The 22198-nt window shown below is 38.7% G+C and overlaps 1 protein-coding gene and 2 non-coding genes across 3 annotated transcripts in view; 1 reads left to right on the top strand and 2 right to left on the bottom strand.

Annotated features, from left to right (window-relative positions):
* Positions 1 to 22198, top strand: part of LanB2 (laminin subunit gamma-1) — a 351641-nt gene that overhangs the window by 131983 nt on the left and 197460 nt on the right. Inside the window, exons 3-6 of the mRNA XM_083135585.1 lie at positions 8459 to 8576; positions 10468 to 10651; positions 12270 to 12400; positions 18783 to 18961. Coding sequence (XP_082991711.1) covers positions 8459 to 8576; positions 10468 to 10651; positions 12270 to 12400; positions 18783 to 18961 — 612 coding nt within the window. The remainder of the gene's footprint in view (positions 1 to 8458; positions 8577 to 10467; positions 10652 to 12269; positions 12401 to 18782; positions 18962 to 22198) is intronic.
* Positions 7323 to 7394, bottom strand: TRNAE-CUC (transfer RNA glutamic acid (anticodon CUC)). Its single transcript has one exon. It is a non-coding gene; the product is annotated as a tRNA-Glu (tRNA).
* Positions 13772 to 13843, bottom strand: TRNAE-UUC (transfer RNA glutamic acid (anticodon UUC)). Its single transcript has one exon. It is a non-coding gene; the product is annotated as a tRNA-Glu (tRNA).

The raw sequence follows: 22198 nt of genomic DNA, 5'->3' as shown, positions 1-22198 counted from the left end.
AAAATTACTTGTTATATCGAATGACCAGTGGCCCATTGATTTCAGACCACATCGTAATGAAGTGATTGCAATCTACCCGAACTAGAAAATATACTTGATTGATTGATTGATTTAAAATTTATGGGTGCGTCGGCACTTAAGGCCATTTTGAACCCTTGTATGTATACGGGGAAATATCGTCTACCGTACTACAAAAACCTAGGAGGGCTACGGGGGGGGGGGGGTGAGGCGCAATTTAGAGGGGGTTCAGACCCCCTAGTCCCCCTGTAGCGCCGTCCCTGCCCTACACCAGTTTTCCTATACATGCATTTATACATACATACATACATACATACATACATACATACATATATATATATATATATATATATATATATATATATATATATAACATATTAGAAATTCTGAAAATTTGCATATGCCTAGAATTCCTTCCAGAATAGAAATACGTTAATCTTCATGTGGTTTGCTTTCACTGTTTTTAGACACGAAGCTATTGCGAATTTCTAAAAAACTTGGCATGGAACTAATGTATTCCACTTCCTAAAATTCCTCTTCTACTCCGAGTTAAGGGTAAACCACAAAATGTTATGTCGATTTTGGTGACTTTCCTCTACATTAAAAATTTCCTGCTTGATATGTTTGTTCATGAAAGTCCTGATTTTTATACTTGTAGACAAACGATACATAGCGGCATTTTGTTATTCCTACTAATAACAAACCATCAAATATGTAGAGGTGACGAAAAAACCGCCATCTTTTCCGTCTCTTCCAGGGCTATGGGGAAAGGAGGGAGTCAGTCGCCCCCGGCGCTGAGGAAAATAGAGCGCCAATTAGCAAGACGAGAAAAATAGGAAAATATGCTGCGAATATTGGTGCCCTATTGAACTATATTGTCACCTTGAAAAGAAATAATTTGCTAAAAAAAAATCTTGCTTGCTTCGCTCCAAATACGACCGCTTCTCTAGGTCAGATGAAGTTAATAAGTACTTATTACTTAAAAAGAGTTAATCAGGAGCCTATAGTCTAAGCTAGGTGGGCTATCTGCGAAGCCTAAAGTCTAGAGAATAAAGTACAGGAGGAAAATCGATCAGAAATTGTAAATAAAATTATTCATATCAGTGAAATGATGATGATGATTCTGGAATTGGCAACTTGATTTCCTATGAGTTGGCAACCTGATTTCCTATGAGTTGGCAACCTGATTTCTTATGAGTTGGCAACCTGATTTCTTATGACTTGGCAACCTGATTTCCTATGAGTTGGCAACCTGATTTCCTATGAGTTGGCAACCTGATTTCTTATGAGTTGGCAACCTGATTTCTTATGAGTTGGCAACCTGATTTCCTATGAGTTGGCAACCTGATTTCTTAGGAGTTGGTCAACTTACGGTATTTCTATTCATAGCGTAGGACCACGTGACATAGCCCCAGTTGTTGGACTCTGTATACGCCACTGGAGTAAATATATATAATTTGTTAATGAAAATCAGAAACAGTAAAAAAAAAAAATAGAAATACATGTTAGGTTCTTTGATGAAATGTCGATTATTAATTAACAGTCACACAACTACTATGTCTATCAAGTTCTATTGATTTAAATCATTTTAAATAAATAATTTACAGAATAACTTGCGTACACTTTTAGTGAAAATACATTAATTTCGTATTCATTAAGTACTGTTTATTAGGCTTTAAAAAAGGAAAAGAAACAAAATACGTATATGTACTGATGGGGTGAAGCTCATACAAAAGGAAATGCAATGTGCAAACTGTAAGCACACTTAAATTTCTCTTATTTTAAAATAAAATAATTTTTGTAGGCAAAAGTATCAAAAAATTTTTGCAGAAAAATGTACAAAATAGTAATCATGTTAAACCGTATCATTAAACTGTGAATAAATAAGACAGCTGATATTTTGCGAACTATCATTTTAAAAAATATCAAAATTCAGCCCTAAAAACTTTAAGAAATTATTCAACTAACAATTATAGCGTATATCCAGAATGTTTTATTTTAGTGGGAAAAAAATACTGAAATTATGTATTATAGTTTCATTAACACATTTAACAAAAGGCGCTGTGCTTTGGACTCCGACTGCGGGACAGCATGGGTTCGAGTCCGCCTGAGTTCAGTCTGGGTTTTGGGCCTGTGTATAGGACCGGTGGCAACCCCGCCATCGTGAGGAAATTGGGGCGCTACGAGTGTTTAGCGTAACCCGGGCTCGGAAATCTCCTATAACGGCGGAGGGTTCAACTCCACTTCACCCCAATACCGGTTGAAAACCTCCACACCTCTAGGTAGGATTGTGGGAGGGAGAGTGGCAGTCGGGAGATCGGTCTAGGCCCTTCAAGGGCTGTCGAGCCACAGGTTATTATTATTATTATTATTATCAGAAACCGAAGAATGTATATTTACAAATAATTTATTTTTGATTTGCTTTAATCAAACTGTTGAAATATTTTACAGAGCCGGTTAATAAAAAGCCTTTGTATAAGAAAAAACATATATATCTACATGTGTGGTGCCAAAAACCGTATCAACAACTTTAAGCATGTTTTTAAAAAATTTAAAAATCATCAAAAGTGATTTTTTAAAATAAAAAATCATCAAAAATGATTTTTGAAATAATAATGATAATTTTTATCCACCCTAGTTTTCTATTAAATCACGGACATTATTGTTACAATGTTGTTACAATAAAATATCTTACTAACTTTTCTCTATTTTCTTTAATATTAAAAATCGTACTCAATCTAACTTGTTAACCGCGATGGTCTAGTCGATAGGGGCACGCGGGGGCCAATCCTGATGAGTAAAGGCGGCCGGAGCGTGGTGCTGATCACAACAACTCCAAAGTAGCCTAGATCGAGAATACGACATCCCCTAAATGTGGATTCATGACACGGTGCTGTATGTGCGGAGAATTTAAACTTACCCTTACTCAATATAACTACAGAGTAATCTAATGTAACTTACCCAATAAAACACACTGTACAAAATAACGATTTATATTACGAGATATTTCTTTCGAAACTTTGTTGCAATGATCCTTCGTAGCACAACAACCCGTTTTCTTAAAAACAATCTTCTCAATAAGAAGATATTCTATTTTGAAACAATATATTTCTACACATTAACTCAAAAGTGCAGTGAAGATGCAACTTGAACTGAGACCATTGTTCTGTTACAAGCGAGTTTCACAAATTAACGTTTTTTCAGAGTATTATAGCTACATTGAGAAGACAAAATCTTTACGAAGAAAGTGTAAAGCCGCTAGCAATGTTGTAATTCTAAAATTCAGAGTATATCGTTGAGGGAACTGAAAAGAGATGTGAATTACAAAGAATATAAAATACGTATTATCCTGTGAATGTGAACAGTGCATTTAAAAATTCGCATGATATTATTCGGTTATTATTTCACATTTATTACGCGATATGGTATTTTTTCATCTCTCACAGAAATCACCCTAAAATGTATTTTGTTGTTACAAAATAATATTTACTTGAGGGAGAAATCAAAACAAAAAGCCCAAAATGGCCTTTTTGTGCAAATACTAAAGTTGGATAAGGAGAGAACATTTCTAGCATATATTATTTCTGTACAAGAAGCTGAAAATACTCGCATGGAAATAACAGCGCATGAATTGTGCGGCATTTTGGTTACGAAGTGTACGCAGCTGCCATCTGGTAGTTGTTTGACGCACTACGTCGGCATCTATTCAGTTGCCACAGCTGTGCACGCATCTGCTTCACTCCACAATACTGAGTGTTTTGGTTCAAATACTAAATTATTAAAAGCGTAGAATTGTCATTTACCTAATTTTCCCCATCACCGATAATGCGAGCTTTGCCTAATAAACTGTTGATATCTTTAGATATAGATACCTTCATCATAATTTTAAGTAGAGACGTATGTGGAGGGCTACGATAAGTACGGTATTTTGATAGATACTAAAGCATTTTCAATTTGTTTTTATTTCTACAAGATGGCTTTATTGTATATGTTTAAGAAAAAATGTCAACCGAAGTGCCTAATAGTAACATACCCATCTGTAATTAAAAAGGTGCGAAACATGCCAAGAAACAAATTACTTTCTCTGCTATGCGGAAAACCCGAGTTCGAATCCCGGAGCAGGTGAACTGGACCTGGAATTGTTCCAGTCATTTCCCTGTTTCTGCGCGGCTCTGAGGTTCACCCAGCCTCGTATAAATGGCTACCTGGGAGCAAACCTTGGCGGTAAAGGCGACCCGGCGTAATGCTGATCACACTATCCCAACTATGACCGAGATCAAGAATATGTGGAGCTCTATACCTCCACATCGCCCCATATGCCTTCATGTCAATGGCCATTGTGAGACTAGGAGCAAATATCCAACTTATTTTTTTTTAAATATATTGCACTGGATATCAATATAAAGGCGGAGCGGTTAGCACAGCGCGATATGACGCACCCCAGCTTGGTCATGGTGTTCTTTGTGAGCGTCCTCTATCTATTTCGTCATATCATCACTCATCTTCGCTATTAGCCAAAAGTGGCAGAAAAGCGACGCTAAATACAAAGAGAGAAAGAAAGTCTGTCCCTTCAAACAAATGATTTTATTCACACTCTAGGTATGTAACAATGGCGTATATCGAGTCCAAGATCTGGGCTATCTCAATATGGCACGTGGTCCAACTCGTAAGAAATCAGGTTGCCAACTCATAGGAAATCATGTTGCCAACCCATAAGAAATCAGGTTGGGAACTCATAATAAATCAGGTTGCCAACTCATAAGAAATCCGGTTAACTCATAAGAAACCAGGTTGCCAACTCATAAGAAATCAGGCTGGGAACTCATAATAAATCAGGTTGCCAACTCATAATAAATCAGGTTGCCAACTCATAGGAAATCATGTTGCCAACCCATAAGAAATCAGGTTGCCAACTCATAATAAATCAGCTTGCCAACTCATAAGAAATCCGGTTAACTCATAAGAAACCAGGTTGCCAACTCATAAGAAATCAGGTTGCCAACTCATAATAAATCAGGTTGCCAACTCATAAGAAATCCGGTTAACTCATAAGAAACCAGGTTGCCAACTCATAAGAAATCAGGCTGGGAACTCATAATAAATCAGGTTGCCAACTCATAATAAATCAGGTTGCCAACTCATAGGAAATCATGTTGCCAACCCATAAGAAATCAGGTTGCCAACTCATAATAAATCAGCTTGCCAACTCATAAGAAATCCGGTTAACTCATAAGAAACCAGGTTGCCAACCCATAAGAAATCAGGTTGGGAACTCATAATAAATCAGGTTGCCAACTCATAAGAAATCCGGTTAACTCATAAGAAACCAGGTTGCCAACTCATAAGAAATCAGGCTGGGAACTCATAATAAATCAGGTTGCCAACTCATAATAAATCAGGTTGCCAACTCATAGGAAATCATGTTGCCAACCCATAAGAAATCAGGTTGCCAACTCATAATAAATCAGCTTGCCAACTCATAAGAAATCCGGTTAACTCATAAGAAACCAGGTTGCCAACTCATAAGAAATCAGGTTGGGAACTCATAATAAATCAGGTTGCCAACTCATAATAAATCAGGTTGCCAACCCATAAGAAATCAGGTTGCCAACTCATAAGAAATCAAGTTGCCAACCCCAGAATCAGCATCAGCATCTTACTGATATGAATAATAATATTTACAATTTCTGATCGATGATTCTCCTGTGTTTTATTCTCTAGACTTCAGGCTTCGCAGATAGCCTAAGTAGCCTAGAATATACGTCCCCTTGAATTCCTGACAAGAAATCGCGCAATTCCACTCCAGCCGTTCTCAAGTTCTTTCTCATTGCTCGCCTCCCTTTAGTCGTAACTAAATGTCTAATATAACCCACACCATAGGTTTTTTCCGAATAGTGAGTTTTGGGGATTTTTTTTTGGTGCCCGATTCTTGATATGTTAGAGGCGTGTATCTGCAACTGAGCAAAATGGCATTCGGGGTGTATACGGAAAGATACATTAGAATCCTACGTTCATTATTTTAGTGGGTGTTCCTACGTTTATGATTAGTTACAGAAATAAAAATGTGAAACACAAGCACAATTTTGGAGTTTTTATTATAAATCCTCAGATTTTCTTGTGAGAAGCATGTGTCTGCATAGGCTGACACAATTTGTTGATGTCTGGTTGCGCACTTGAAGTTTTCAAGATGAGATCCGGTTCCAAATATAGTCTATTTCGGTACTTTTTTTCTTAGGTATGATGAAACACCACTCTCCGAGCTGATCGCTTACCCCCTTCAAGTAGTTTATGTACTCCTGGGGGTACGCGTACCACAGTTTGAGAATCTTTGCACTAAACCAAACCATGCCGTTAAATAATACAATAAGCGCTTGAAACCGAGAAGTGTAATAAAAAAGTGTCATAAAAGTGATATACTCGGTTAACATGAACAAAATATTGGTACCGGCAGGGATGTATTATATCTTATAGAAAGTTTTATCTGTTAACGCGAATTTCGGTTACCACGAATCACGAATTGTTTTTTAGTCCATTGCGTCATTACATCTCATTTAAGACGAACTTTCAAAGTTTTTCATATATTTTTCTGTTGTTCCTCTGTCGTTCCTCTCCTAGGAATGTAAGAAATCTCTTATCATCTTGTCAACAATCAACTTATACAGTATTGTAAGCAACAGATTCAGATCAACAATGTATTCAAATGTGTTTTTCTATTCTTTAAAACATAGCCAGTACGAGTAACATCAAGATTAAAACTTGGGTGCAATTGCTCGACAATCGCGTCAACAATGAGCTTATGCGTATTTAACCAACAAATTCAGTTTTGTGTTCAGATGTGTTTTTCTATTCTTTAAAACGTAGCCAGTACAAGTTTCATCCGTTAGTTTTACGGAAGCTATGACTTATGAGTACAGTTGGCCGTGAAGTTACCAGGGATTTGCGTTCCCGTCTATGACAGTGCAATATACAGGAATTTTTCACCAGAAAATGATCTATGAGTACTTTCTTTAAAAGTTAATTACTGTAATACTGTAGTAGTGTTTTCTATGATGACATACATAATACATATTGTAAATGGTTAATGTGTAGAATGAACTGTATTGCAACAATAAAATTTGACTCCCCGGTTAGCACGATTTTTTTTAACAGGAACTCTTGATTTTTTGGGCTTTGGGATTCGTGTTAACTGTATTGCTCCCCATCCAAGTATCTTTCACAGAGAGATAAATGACGATGGAAGAAATGAAGGAAAGACATAAATGAACTTTAGCACCTTACGCTATATTAACAGAAAAAAAAAAATATTCCGACACCGGGAATCGAACCCGGGCCTCCTGGGTGAGAGCCAGGTATCCTAGCCACTAGACCATGCCGGATGTTGAACTTTTTGATCATAATGTACCAACATGTTGCCATTGCAGTTGACGTTTTAGTTTACGTTACTATATTCTCACCATTGAGATACCAGTTGTGGAGTAACTGTAAACTGAATCGATTGCGAAGAATGGTCAGCGGCGAGAAAACCAGGCGTTCTGCTTGTACAGCGATACTAGCGCTACCGTGGGAGAAGTGCGAAACTGGCAAATCGCGAGACGAGCAGATAGCAGACGACAAAACAATTTCCACGGAATCATGGGAACTTACCAATTTGTATTCACTTTACCTAATCTGTGAGTTAGAAGTCCTCCCCCCCTCTCTCGTTGGATGACGCCATATGTTCCGCAAGCAGAATGGGCGTAACTAGCGACTTAACTTTTGGGGGGGGGGTCAGAATCAAAAAGTTTTCTAACACAAAAATAGAGTCCAGGAGTAGTTTGCTAAATAACTGTTAAATTTGCGAAATCATATAAGTTACTCATTACTTTACTTCTCAGGTCCGAGGAGGTTAACAAATGTACCATTAACTTGTAAATTTTAATAAACTTACAAATTCTGACAGGAAGTGTCCCCTTGCCCCCCTCCCCCCAGTTACGCCTGTAGCAGAAATATTGAGGCAGAATTTCAATTTGGCTCAACGAAAAACAATCGATTTCAGCCTTTTCCACCGGTCTACCCTTGTTTACCAGTTGATTTCAGTGCAATGTGAATGGCACTTGTCACGTGCTTGCTTCACTAACTTCCTGGTAGAGTGGGATTCACAAGTATTGCTCGGCAAATTGTCAATGACAACTTTCACTCATTTTTCTCTTGCATCCTTCGTACTGTTTCAATTCTTGAAGCTCTGATTTCGTAAAACAAAGTCACCACACATAGCAATGGACAATTTGCTTAGTAATACTTATGCATCCCACTGGACGTCGCCAGAAATTTTTGTAGACAGTGCAGTTCGACTCCCATTGAATAAGAGTGCGGCATAATAAAGGTTCATAAATTTGTCCAGCTGTAAGATATATTAATTACATATTAATACATTTTTTTTTACTTTTGATTATTTCTACAGGAAAAGCATTCGACATCACATACGTTAGGCTTTGGTTCTATTCCCCTCGTCCAGAGAGTTTCGCCATCTACAAGAGAACAACGGAAGATGGTCCTTGGACTCCTTACCAATTCTACAGGTAAGTTGTGAATTTTCAATGCTATATTTTCACATCATGTGGTGTGGCGTGGTGGCCTGTGTTTGTGTTTTAAAGAAATTTTGACCAGAAAAAGGGCCACCCCATGGCGCAATGGTAGCGTCGTTGCCTTGTAATTAAGGGGTTCAGGGTTCGATACCCGGTGAAGGCACATAGTGGTTCGGATCCCACTTTAAACTGTAGTTCCAGTCCCGATTAGTCTTACTGTACATAAAGTTGACTTAAAACACCAAATAAACCAACCAATCTTGACCAGGAACAGGAACTACAACCCCCACCCGCCGCAGTGTTGCCACATCAAGGGAAGTGTGTGTGTGTGTATGTGATGCATAGAGGGCTTTCTCATTTATTTATATCCTGTAATGTCTCGATTTACCTAAGTTTTAACCAGTTTTAAGAACTGGAAGAAAAGTTAGATCTGGATGGTCTTGACATCATGAAATGTCTGTAGTACGGGCAAATTATTCTAATAGTGGTTCGTCAGTGCCAACGCTAATAAGTTAAAGACATTCGAAGGTGGTTCAAGAAAGCCGACACCACATGTCAGTTGTTGTGGATGCATTGAGGTATCTTACTATTCAGGACCTTGCTTTTCGAGATGGAGTCCGAGGCAAGCCTCAACACAGGAAATTTCTTGGATTGGAACTCTTGAAACTTAATCTGCTTAATCTGCTTAATGCCCACACTTATTCTCAGCAATAAAGCGAGAAAGTGGAAGATTCGAAAGTATTCGCATTGATGACAGATGAGGATGAGTGACTAATATGACGAAATTGACGCGACTCTCACAAAGAACATCATGCCCATGCCTGGCGTGCTATCGCGCTGTGCTGACCCCTCCGTTCTTATGTTGATATACAGTGCAATAAGTAAAAGAAAATGGATGTTGGTGCTAGTCTCAAAATATCAATTAGTTCTGTCAATATTTGTATCGATGAAACTGAGAAGATTGATTGATTAATTTGCATTATTTTACTTCGCTTTTTGTGCCACTTTTGGCAAATTTCTACTGAAAGAAACCAATGCTTTATTACGCAGAGCTCCCATTGTATTGTGGAGTGATGCGTGCACACCTAGCAACCCAATACATGCCTACATGCAGAACACGCTTGCCAAATAAGGTAACCTAATTGAATCAATCAATCAAGATACAATTCCAGTTAGCCTATTAAAGCATAAGATGGGTTTAAAATAGTCTTTAGTTATTATGTGTAATAATAATAGATGTCCTCCTCCGTGGCCGTGCGGTTGAAGGCACTGTGCTTTGGGCTCCGACTGCGGGACGGCATGGGTTCAGTCTCTGGGTTTTCGGCCTGTGTATAGGACCGGTGGCAACCCACCATCGTGAGGAAATTGGGGAGCTACGAGTGAGTAGCGTAACCCGGTCTCGGAACTCTATTATGACGGCTGAGGGTTCGACGTGCTGGCCCCACGTTACTCCATTACAGGCTGAAGAACTCCACACCTCTAGGTAGGATTGTTGGAGGGAGACTGGCAGTCGGGAGATAGGCCAAGGCCCTTGAGCCACGGGTTATTAATAATAATAGATACGTAACAAAACATGTAAGTCACGTTTCAGCCTCATGCCGCGACGATGAGGATAAACGTTGGTTATGAAATTGATAGGGCACTCAAAAAGGAGCACTTATGCTCACAACTGGAACCCGAAACTGCTGGTGGCGAGATCGTGAGTCGAACACTTGGCAGGCTTGTACACGGAGATGGCAGTTACTGCAATGATGATGATGATCATCATCATGGTATCTTAAAAATAGAAGAAAGGTGATACTTGGTACAAACTTAAATTTAAGTAGAGGATATGATTGACTCAAATTTACAGGGAACTGAGATGTGTTTTGTTTTTCTTTCCCAGTGCTACGTGTCGGGATACCTACCAGCTCCCTGACAGCAACTTCGCGAGGTTTGGCGAGGAGACCCGTGCACTCTGCACCTCAGAGTACTCCGACATTTCCCCTCTGACGGGAGGCAACGTGGCTTTCTCAACACTCGAAGGCCGACCCTCGGCTTACAGTTTCGATACGAGCCCGGAATTACAGGTGAGTCGATCTGCTATTGGTCTCTGATTTCTGAGCAATGCAATTTGATTTACGTTGGTTAACGTTTCACAAACCTCCCGTTAGCATCAGAACCAATAATGGAAGAACACTTGTAACATCTGGGTAAAACTAAACGTGATCTTATATTCCTGTGAGACTTTGAACATTTTCCTTGTCAAGCCTGCATAAGCTTATGGGATCACGTAATCGATGTTCAGTTTATAAATATGTAGTGAATAATAATAATAATAATAATATAACATAATAATAATAGTGCATTTCCATACTTGTTGTTAAGAAAACACACAACCGATGTTTAGTTTATAAATACAGTAAACCCTCGTTAACACAAACTCGCTTAAGACGAACACTCGGTTAACATGAACAAAATGTTGGTCCCGGCAGGGGATGTATTATATCTTATAGAAAGTTTTATCGGTTAACGCGAATTTCGCTTACCACGAATTACGAACTGTTTTTTAGTCCATTGCGTCATTAGATCTCATTTTACACGAACTTTCCAAGTTTTTCATAACTTTTTTCTGTTGTTCCTCTGTCGTTCCTCTGCTAGGTATGTAAGAAATTGCTCAACAATCTCTATCATCTTGTCAACAATCAACTTATACAGTATTGTAACCAACAAATTCAGATCAACAATGTGCTCAAATGTGTTTTTCTATTCTTTAAAACATAGCCAGTACGAGTAACATCAAGATTAAAACTTGGGTGCAATTGCTCGACAATCGCGATCATCGCTTCAACAATGAGCTTATACGTATTTAACCAACAAATTCAGTTGTGTGTTCAGATGTGTTTTTCTATTCTTTAAGACGTAGCCAGTATGAGTAACATCAAGTGCCTTTGGATCAAGGCATTATTGCTCTTATGAAGAGGTCTTATCGTATCTTGCAAAAGCGCAATATCAAGTAATTTTTCACCAGGAAATGACCTGTGAGTACTTTTTTTGAAAGTTAATTACTGTAGTACTGTACTAGTGTTTTCTGTTACGACATACATAATACGTATTGTAAATGGTTAATGTGTAGAAAGAACTGTATCGCAACAATAAAATTTGAGTCCCCGGTTAGCACGAATTTTTTTAACACGAACTCTTGAATTTTCGTTCCCATGGAATTCGTGTTAACGAGGGTTTACTGTATGTAGTGGATAATAATAATATAAAAATAATAATAATAATGTATTTTCCATAATTGTTGACAAAACACAGAACCAATATACTGTTTATAAATAGTGAATCATAATAATAATGCATTTGCCATAATTGCTGTTGACAAAGACATTACCAATCTGCTGTTTATATGCGAATACCAAAAAGGTTGTTAGCAAAGTTGATGAAAAGTAAAGTACCCGATCATTATTTTAATGCGTATTATTATTAGTAGTAGTTGTAGCAGCAGTAGTAGTGTTGCTACGCATACATTTTCACAGGCACTGTCAACGCAAAGCTGTATATTTGCAATATAATCCTTACTTTTATGCGGAAATAAATCAACTTTTAATTTTGGAAGTGGTAAGTCTTCCGAGGGGGTCCACATAGAATATGTAACTAACGATAAAGTTTGAGTCTCTAGGTTTTGTACTTTTTGTATCACTGTAGGAATGGGTAACTGCCACGGACATCAGGATCACGCTGGACCGTCTCAACACATTTGGAGACGAAGTTTTCGGAGACGCCAAGGTTCTGAGGTCATACTTCTACGCCATCTCGGATTTCGCAGTTGGTGCAAGGTAAGCTTTCATATAAGTAGTGTTGCTAAGTCAGGAACATAAAAGTATCCAGTCCCGGAGCCAGGCAGGGGCCAGGGGGGCTCAGCCCCCCCTGGCACTGCCATCAGCCCCCCTTTACATTAGGTAAACTATTTTGCATAATTTGTTTGCAGTGAAGAGTGAAAATGTAGACAACTCACAACTTTAAGGATAAATCCACAGAATATGAACAGCATCTATTACATTCGCTCATTTTGTTTATGAGCAGAAGTGGCTGCAAGTATTTAGAATATTCTCTAGACTTCAGAAAGTTCTTTCATAGGGGAGCTTTTTTATCTGTACCTTCACTGTCCCTGTTGCAACCTCCCATTTAGACAGAAATCTGTGACTTTGATGTTATCATGCAAGTTCCCTCCGCATCTGCGTCAAAGGTCAACAACAGCTCCCAAGTTTTGGGAAGGAAGGGGAGTTTAATTGCTTCGGCCGGGGGTGGAATATACTGTAGGCACTGTGATTAAATATTGTGCGTTTTTTGTGTGTGATATACATATCTGTATCATCTGAAATAGTATGGAGTGTGTAAGCGATAATTTCAGTATCAGTCAATTAACACTTCAAGAGATGTTTTAAAAGATGTAGAAAAATGTAGTATTTGTGTAGTATATGATATTTATAAATGAATGAGCGCCCCCCACATAATTTACCTTCATTTAATATTTTTTTTAAAAATGGACTTGGTTTACAAAGCCCCCCCCCCGAGATAAATTCTAGCTACGGGCCTGAAAGTATCTAGTGAGTTGCTGAACCAATTATGAAAAGAAAAAAAGACAGGACACTAAAAAATACAAGATAGAAACATACACTACCCTGAGGACGGAAACAGATGCAATCTCTGAAACGCAGGTACAGTGGGATGTATAAGTATTGCTCGGCAAATTGTCCACGACCATTCATTGATTTTTCTCTTTAATCTTGTGTTTTTAAGGAATGCATTTGTACGTATGCTGGTCCCGAGGTTTTCATCAGCTTGTTTAAGTGTTTTCTTTCAATTCTTGAAGTTCTCGTTGCGTAAAACAAAGCAAGTGAACATGGTGGTGGACATTTGCTCGGTATATCACATTGTACATAAAGAAATTAAAAAGTGTTAAAAATTAAAAATAATAATAATCCTTTGCACAACAGCCCTGAAGGGCCTTGGCTTACCTACCGACTGCCGGTCTCCCTCTCTCTCACGCCTTCCTTCTTCACCTCTAAGCGTGGAGATCTGCAACCAGTATTGGAATAGTCGGGGGGGGGGGGGTGTCAGCCCGACGTATTCCCAGCCGTTGTAGTAGGTAAAATCAACATAAAAATACAAGTTTGTATAAACCAGCAAAAAGTTTTTAAAAAAAGTTCCCATGCCGGGAATCGAACCCGGGCCTCCTGGGTGAAAGCCAGGTATCCTAGCCACTAGACCACATGGGATTGGTGTACGTGATTTTGACAAATGTTTCAGCAACAAGACATTCCCGTGGTCTTTATTTTTATATATTTTTTGTATTTTGGTTGTTGTCGTCTTCAATTGATATTTATGAACTTCACAATATGCAACAAGCAGATCATGTGCGCTCAGCTTGATATTACATGCGGGAATATGAGGAAAAGTGTGTACGTTAGAGTGTGTCATCCTCTAGCGGGCGAAAGAGGAAACTAATACAATCGCAAAACTTGTTCGCGTAGAAGCTCCACAGCATGTGCTGCCACCTACCAGCTGGTGCAGGAAATATGTGGAGTGTGGAAATTGCTTTCGAGACAGAACAGAGAAGAGAGTGAGTATACAACACCCTGCAAGTTACAGCAGTTTACATACAAAACAAAGCACTTTTTTGGTAGGAGGTTGATCTTTATAAAGGGTGTTTCATAAAGTGCGCAGGTTTTAAATCGCTTGAAATATTTTTGTTTGAAGGTTGGCATCACTGTTCTTATCATTTTCGTTATCTCTTATCATTCCGATTATTAATTGAGCAATTTTTGTTTTTCAGTTGAGTTGCCATGGAGCGGTTCACCATCGAGCAAAGCGTCGTTATTTTGAAAACACATCAAAGATAAGAGATAACGAAAATGATAAAAACAGTGTTGCCAGCCTTCAAACAAAAAAATGACAAGCGATTTAAAACCTGCGCACTTTATGAAACACCCTTTATTTGTCCAAAGAATATTTTTTTAAATGTTTCTAAACTAATTCTGAACTTGTTTTACGATTGTTCTTTAATTACCATTTGAGAGCAAAACACGAGCAATTTTATTCTTTCTTTCGCTGGTGGCGTGAACGTCACGTCCGGTACTGTCGCCATAGCAACGGCGGACTTGGGTTTACACAACGAATTTTCCACTTTCACTCCATATGGCTGGCTACCATTGGTAGCGGGTTACGGGGGAGATATTTCACCCCCAATATCAGCAGTTAAGAAACGAAATGGTAGCGTGTATAATACATCAATGTAAAGATGAGATTCATAAGATTACGTAGATAAAATACATGTTGATTGCAGGTGACGAGTTAAAGAAGAAATGAAGAAACAAGAGCAGGTATTTTCCAAGAAAATGATTGCAAACAATTGACCGGAACTTACGAGTTCTTTGGTTTAGCTACCATAGACTTGCTGCTGTATAAAGGAACGTGAAGTCACATGATTCTTTGCATTGTTGTTTTTTTTAATGCCCAGTAGCCTAGTGCAAAGGCACGAAATATGCTTAATACTCGTATTTGCAATCATACGCGAAGCAATAAGACATATCTGGACAAAAGCCAGATATGTCAACCACATATGAATAGAACGACAACTATTGCTACTACTAATAATAACAATAACAAATGCATATTAATATAACAATGGTATTATTAAAGTATGTCTGCCTGTCTCTCACGTCAGCCATTTCAGGAAGTTAGGTTTCCATTTACAAACCAAAATATGTTATTTTTCAAAATTTCAGGAAATACTGAAAAATCGTAACTCGTAAATAAGCGAATTCTAACCGGATATATTTACTTCCATATATAGATTATCAAGAATTGACATAACATAATGTAATTGTTTCTAAGTGGTTTTATTTATTACAGTACAGAACTGACAATGGTAACCTGACAGCTTATCTTCTCGTTTCTAGGAAATTACCCCTCTTCCGAGGTATGCATATCGCTTTGGGCATTGGGGGGGGGGAGACTATCCAGCGAAAGATTAAACATGTCATAAACCTGCCACCTTGAAATACCTGGCGCCAGGAACCTACAGATTGCCCACCGACATTTACATTTAGTGTAGGAACTGTTAATTTTCCTCTTCATCTATTGTTTGTATTCGATCCACAAGATGAGTGAATCTAGCACAACTGTTTATCATAATTTGTTTTCACATTTGCTGTAGTTGGTGTACTGAAATTAAAATGCATAGTTATTCTAGTTTGTTACTAAATTTTACACACAAAAGTTAGGCGAAATTTTAGTCCTAAAGTTAGTTGTGTGACCTCTCACATAAAACTCTAATTTTTGAAATTTTGTAACTGTGAAACCATTAATTCTTGAATTATATGGTAGAATGTGAAAACATAACCTTGTTACTGTATTTTACAATATTTTTTCAACATAATGCAGTTTTTTACTTAGGTTATTCACCTCTTCATTTTTCTTATTAACAATAACTTTTTCTGTTTTTTTTGTAACTTGAAATGAAGTACGTCAATTTCCATGGGTGTCCAAGGACCGGTACGACTCCCCTTCCCATAATTCACGCTAATATCATTTTCTTTCGAGTCCAGCAATTTCCTTGTACTTCCAATACATGAAGATTAAGAATACTAAGTGAAACTTATCAGTACAACTGATATTTTTCTTCCGAGAATTTCAGTTATTTTCTGTAATCTCGTGAAAAATAAATAACATGAACTTGTACACTTGATCAATTCTGATCGACCTGAAGATGTTTTTAGATTGGCAGACCATTATTAATTACAACAAATTGTTTTCATTAAATTTTTGGCATAAAGAACCTGATATGTCGGAATAAGAACGACATAATAATTACGAATAGAGGAAACGGCATATATTGTGTTCAACCCTTTTGTCCTCGTCATAATTTCGTAACAAAGGAAGAGGTCACATTGGTTAAGTAATATTAAATCTGGTTCACGTTAACATCTCTTCGGTCACACACAAAGTTATTATTAACAAAACTACTTTAGACATTTCGAAAAAGTGATAGTCACAAGATATGCGTCATCGTCTGAGTAGCACTTTCCTTAATAACACATTCTTTCTCTTTCATGCTTCGTTGCACCCTTCCTTCGACGACATCTTCTTATACGTATCTAAAGCTCTGCTAGAGTGAGCGTCAAATCTCCTGCATATGGCCTTGAAAGGCTGAACAGCACCAGCGAATCACAGACGTGCGGCGTTGCCGTGCTCTCCTTGACAAGGCGTTTCGCTCAACCACGCTGTCTCTTTTCCGTGTGAGATATCGATATGGCACCGCTGCAGTGCGCTGCCATTGGCTACCGCCATATGCAGGAGATTTTACTCGCACTCTAGTGGTTTTCCTTATGAGCTAACTCTGTCTTCTTCATTGTTTTCGGCTCATCTTTCCAAACTGTACCAACGCGGAATAACGTTTCGCTATGTGGCCCCTTAGCAACCAACCTAGCAACCGGTTGTATAAACCCAACGTGGCCGCACCCATGCGCGGGCCTAGCAGACGACGCCACCAGCGTAATTTGTTGCGTCGTTTATATATAGTCTTTGGTTTTATGCTATTAGCATCAGACTTCCCCGATGGCGTAATGCTAATCTTGTAATCAAAGGGGTCCTGGATTCGATACCTGCGAAGACACATAGTGATTCGGATCCCACTTTAAACTAAGTAGTCCCGATTAGCCTTTCTGTACATAAAGAGGACTTAGAACAAAAACTCAAACTATTAACATTAAACTTCTTTATTTGTGTGGGGTCTCGGGTTCGATACCCGGTGGAGGCTCATAGTAGTTTGGATCCAACTTTAAACTGTAGGGCCAGTCCCTCTGTGCTTTGGACTCAGACTGCGGGACGACATGGGTTCGAGTCCGCCTGGATTCAGTCTCTGGATTTTCGGCCTGTGTATAGGACCGGTGTGACGAGTGACAACCCACCATCTTGAGGAAATTGGGGAGCTACCTGGGGGTTCGACGCACTGACCCCCATTACTGGTTGAAGATCTCCACACCTCTAGGTAGGATTGTGGGAGGGAGACTGGCAGTCGGGAGATAGGCCAAGGCCCTTCAAGGGCTATCGAGCCACGGGTTATTATGCCATGGAAACTTAGTGGAAAACAGCCTGCAGGAATACGATTAACTAACTCTGTTAGTTGATCAGTTTCATAATGGTGTCGTCCTTTATTCCACAAGGCCATGGGCGTCGCCAGAAATTTTCCTAAGGGTGGGGGGTGGGGGGTCGAATCGAAGATGTCGAGGACACCCGCTCCCCTCAAAAATATTGTGATACAGACCAGTGGCATATGCAGAATTTTGTTAAAGAGAGGGTTCATTTTTAAAATAATTGCATTATCAGTATTTTAGATGATGTTATTATTATTATTATTATTATTATTATTAGTAACTACTACTACTACTACTAGTAGTAGCAGTAGCAGTAATATTTTAGTTTATTTTAGCATCCAATAAGTTTATTATATGGATATGAAAATATAGTAGCCCTACTTGTTACAACCAAGATTACACATTAGTTACTTCTAACATTAGTAGCAGTAGCAGCAGCAAACGCAGTAGTATAAGAAGCTTCAAAACATGTGAAAGTTACAAATTAACAGAGTTTCAGTGTTGCAAATTATGAAAGATTCGCACCATTTTCGATATGTGAAGACCATTTTTAAACAATGACGCGAAATGAGGTGAAATAAAGTGCTTCGTTTACAAATTGCCATAAATTAAAAAGACGTAGATGGAAATTTCCAGGGGGGTCGACCGACCGGTTCGACCCCCCCCTCCCCCTCCCCCTCCTTGCCGACGCCCATGCACAAGGCTACATACTTTTCGGTAGGGAAACTTTGTTTACTGGACCATTAGAAACAGTAATTACAGTAATTAATGAACACGAATTATTTTTCAGTTGTGATTGTTACATAGTTAAGAAATGGTACAGGGTGTCCACATGAAACTTCCCCGATTTCAAATTGCAATTGTGAGGAAACCATTCGACATAGAGTCTTCAAGCTCATTTTCTTTGAAGGGGATAAAAAATATTCCTGGCAGGGATAAAAATAATTTTCTTTTGACGGGGATAATTTTTGTGGGAGTGGGATCCCCCTCCCCCGTTAATTGGCACTTTGCTAATAATAACCAATATTAACTTCTTTTTTTTTTGCCTATTTTTCCTTAGGTGCAAATGCAACGGTCATGCATCGGAGTGCGTGTCTAGCACGGGAGTTGACGGAGGGGTGCGTCGGGTGTGTAGATGCCAGCACAACACGGCTGGGCCCGACTGTAACGAGTGTTTGCCCTTCTACAACGACGCCCCGTGGGGAAGAGCTACGCAGAACAACGCTCACGAGTGCATCGGTAAGTACAGCTATTGTTCTCGCAAGCTTGGAAAGGTTGGTACCATGTTTACTTCCGGTTTATCCACTTATACTGCATTTCAGGAGCGTTTTTGAAACTTTGCAGGAATCAGTGGCGCAGGAGCGTTTTTTGATTTGGGGGGTTATAAAGTTCAATCACCAAGTTGATTGATTAATTAATTGAATTAGGTTATTTTACATCGCTTTTCTGCCACTTTTGGCAAATAATTTTCGTACTCTACCTGTTATGCATTTGCAGCTTGAGAGCGAGTCACTCACAACTACCGAAGCATCCAATCGGCAAGCGAGCCGGTGACGTCATCTCAACCAATCGCTATCTCTCTTACTGATGCTCTACATTGTTGGTAGGCGTGCGAGCTAGGAGATATTCCCTAAAAGGATATTACTATAATTTCGAGAACTCCTATACACTTTTAGTATGCATTTAGAACATGTAATCAAAAGTCTTTCTTGAAAGTGTTCCGAAATTGTACGAAAGTGTATCTTTTTCCAGTGCAGATCGCAATAATCTAGTGTGGGGCAATTGAAATGTTGCAGGGAGATTTCAGATCGAAGCGAACCCTCAGTAATCAATGAAACCTTTCGAAACTAAATGACACAAGCTGCACGTGTCGTTCGGACTTGGTCGTTTTCTCGGGTCTGTTGTTCGCGCATGCGCATGAATGCTTGCTTATAGACTGAATGGACCCGTGCTGGGCTCGAAATGGAAATTTTAACGAAACGGAACACTTTTCGTTAGTTAACCTGGTCTTGTCTTTTTCTATTTGCCTCTTAGAGCGTCAAGATAACGGCTAGTGAAGTGAGGCGCTATATTATAATTAAATAATAGTGAATATTGAAATATTTAAATAAACATGAACGATAAAATAGCATAAAATACATCCGGCACGAGTCTTCTCTCATTTTCTTCCCTTTTTCAAATTTAAACAGATGGAAGTTATGGTTTGTAGTCAGCTCGCCAAGAGGGGGAAAATTTTTAATTAAATATTACATATTTTGAATACCCTATTTTAGTAATACTTATTTAAACATGAATTTGTGCAAGTGAAAGATCTCTCCATTTTATTATTTTGTGTATGGTGTCGAATTGAGTGACTTGAAATTTTGCTGTTTGGTGAATCTGCCAGAACAATTGAATCCGCAAGAAACAAGTAGGCCTAATAATAATTAACAAAATAAGGTAAAAACGAAAACCATAAGACACAAAAAGATACTTTACGAAGCTCTCTCGCCGCACCAAACATCTCTATACGTAGAGGAGAAGCTGATAAATGCTATCATATATGAAGTGCTCGGGTGTAAAACATACTAAGTGACATTTTGGTCATTTTTGAGTTACAAAGCAAAATGTGCCATCCTTCAATTTTCGAGTGAAATTGCCATGTCATACAATTTGCATTGGACTCAGTGAAGCCTTCTGAAATTGTCAACACAACACGAAAACAATTTATCTACAATATAGCTTCTAATAACCTTTTTTTTTATCTCAGAAATTACCAAATGTTACCCGAGCCCTTCATATAATATTTAACAGAATTAACAATTTAGGTCACACTGAAAAGTAAAATGCAGTGAAATAATTAATAAAGTAATAATACAGTAAACCCTCGTTGACACGAATCCCAAGGGACCGAAAATTCAAGAGTTCGTGTTAAAAAAATCGTGCTAACCGGGGACTCAAATTTTATTGTTGCAATACAATTCTTTCTACACATTAACCAATTACAATACGTATTCGTCATAGAAAACACTAGTACAGTACTACAGTAATTAACTTTTAAAAAAATGTCATTTTCTGGTGAAAAATTCCTTTATATTGCCCTTTCGCAAGATACAATAAGACCTCTTCATAAGAGCAATAATGCCTTGATCCAAAGGCACTTTATGTTACACGTACTGGCTACGTCTTAAAGAATAGAAAAACACATCTGAACACACAACTGAATTTGTTGGTTAAATACGTATAAGCTCATTGTTGACGCGATGATCGCGATTGTCGAGCAATTGCACCCAAGTTTTAATCTTGATGTTACTCGTACTGGCTATGTTTTAAATACTATAAAAACATATTTGAGCACATTGTTGATCTGAATCTATTGGTTACAATACGGTATAAGTTGATTGTTGACAAGATGATAGAGATTGTTGAGCGATTTGTTACATACATAGCAGAGAAACGACAGAGGAACAACAGAAAAAAGTTATGAAAAACTTTGAAAGTTCGTGTTAAATAAGATCTAATGACGCAACGGACTAAAAAGCAGTTCGTAATTCGTGGTAACCGAAATTCGCGTTAACCGATAAAACTTTCTATAAGATATAATACATCCCTGCCGGGACCAACATTTTGTTCATGTTAACCGAGTGTTCGTCTTAAGCGAGTTTGTGTTAACGAGGGTTTACTGTAATTAAACGAACTGGAACGGGAAGGTTCTAGATATGACGTTCCGGTCCGCTTCGGTCCATTTCGAGCACTGGACCCGTGTCGCTTGTCTGAAATTTCCGTTGAAGGATACAGCGAATTTAGTTTTGTCATCTTCCTGTTACATTTTATAACTATCATTGGTATGTCGAGAAATGTTTTTTCTGGACCTCACCGCTGCTTTTGAGACGCGAGCTTGAAGATAATTTCGTCTCTAGAAGCGTGGAAGACCCACTCTCGATCGATCCTTAATAGCCGCTTTCACCTATCGCATTCCGATCAAGAAAAGGTCCTCAAAGGAAGCGCTGATCATGATCACAGGGCGCTGCCAGCCTAATAGCAGAGAATGGCGTGAAAGGGCTAGCAACCATTTCGCTCTCTGGCGCTGTGGAAACGACGGCACTTCGACGAACTATCAAGCCTTTGGGCGGGCCAATCAACGTCGGGTGTGAATATACGGAGCTGAAACGGCCTCAAAGTAGCCTGTTTCCTTCGCCTTGGCTGTCATTTTCCGGTCTTTGGTTATTCATGCAGCCCTTTAATGGTATCGAAGCTTCGACAATGGTCATCTAGAAGGTGAAGGATGGAATCAGAGGCGGACAAGCCAATTGTGTTCTGACAAGGTTGGTGGAGTAAAGAGGATAGGTTGTGGGCTGCACCAGAGCTATGAAGGTGTGCAACCAATACAAAATAAGCTGCTAGTAAGCATTTGATGTGACATGAGTATCAGTCCATAGTGTATCAACGACGAGTGCTAAAGGTGTCTTATTTTACTTCGCTACTTGTGCCACTTTT

This window comes from Lepisma saccharinum, chromosome 14 (assembly GCF_977018435.1).
Source record: "Lepisma saccharinum chromosome 14, izLepSacc3.1, whole genome shotgun sequence".
Taxonomy (NCBI): Eukaryota; Metazoa; Arthropoda; class Insecta; order Zygentoma; family Lepismatidae; genus Lepisma; species Lepisma saccharinum.
Note: the sequence above shows the minus strand (reverse complement) of the source record. Positions and strands in the feature narration are given on the sequence as shown.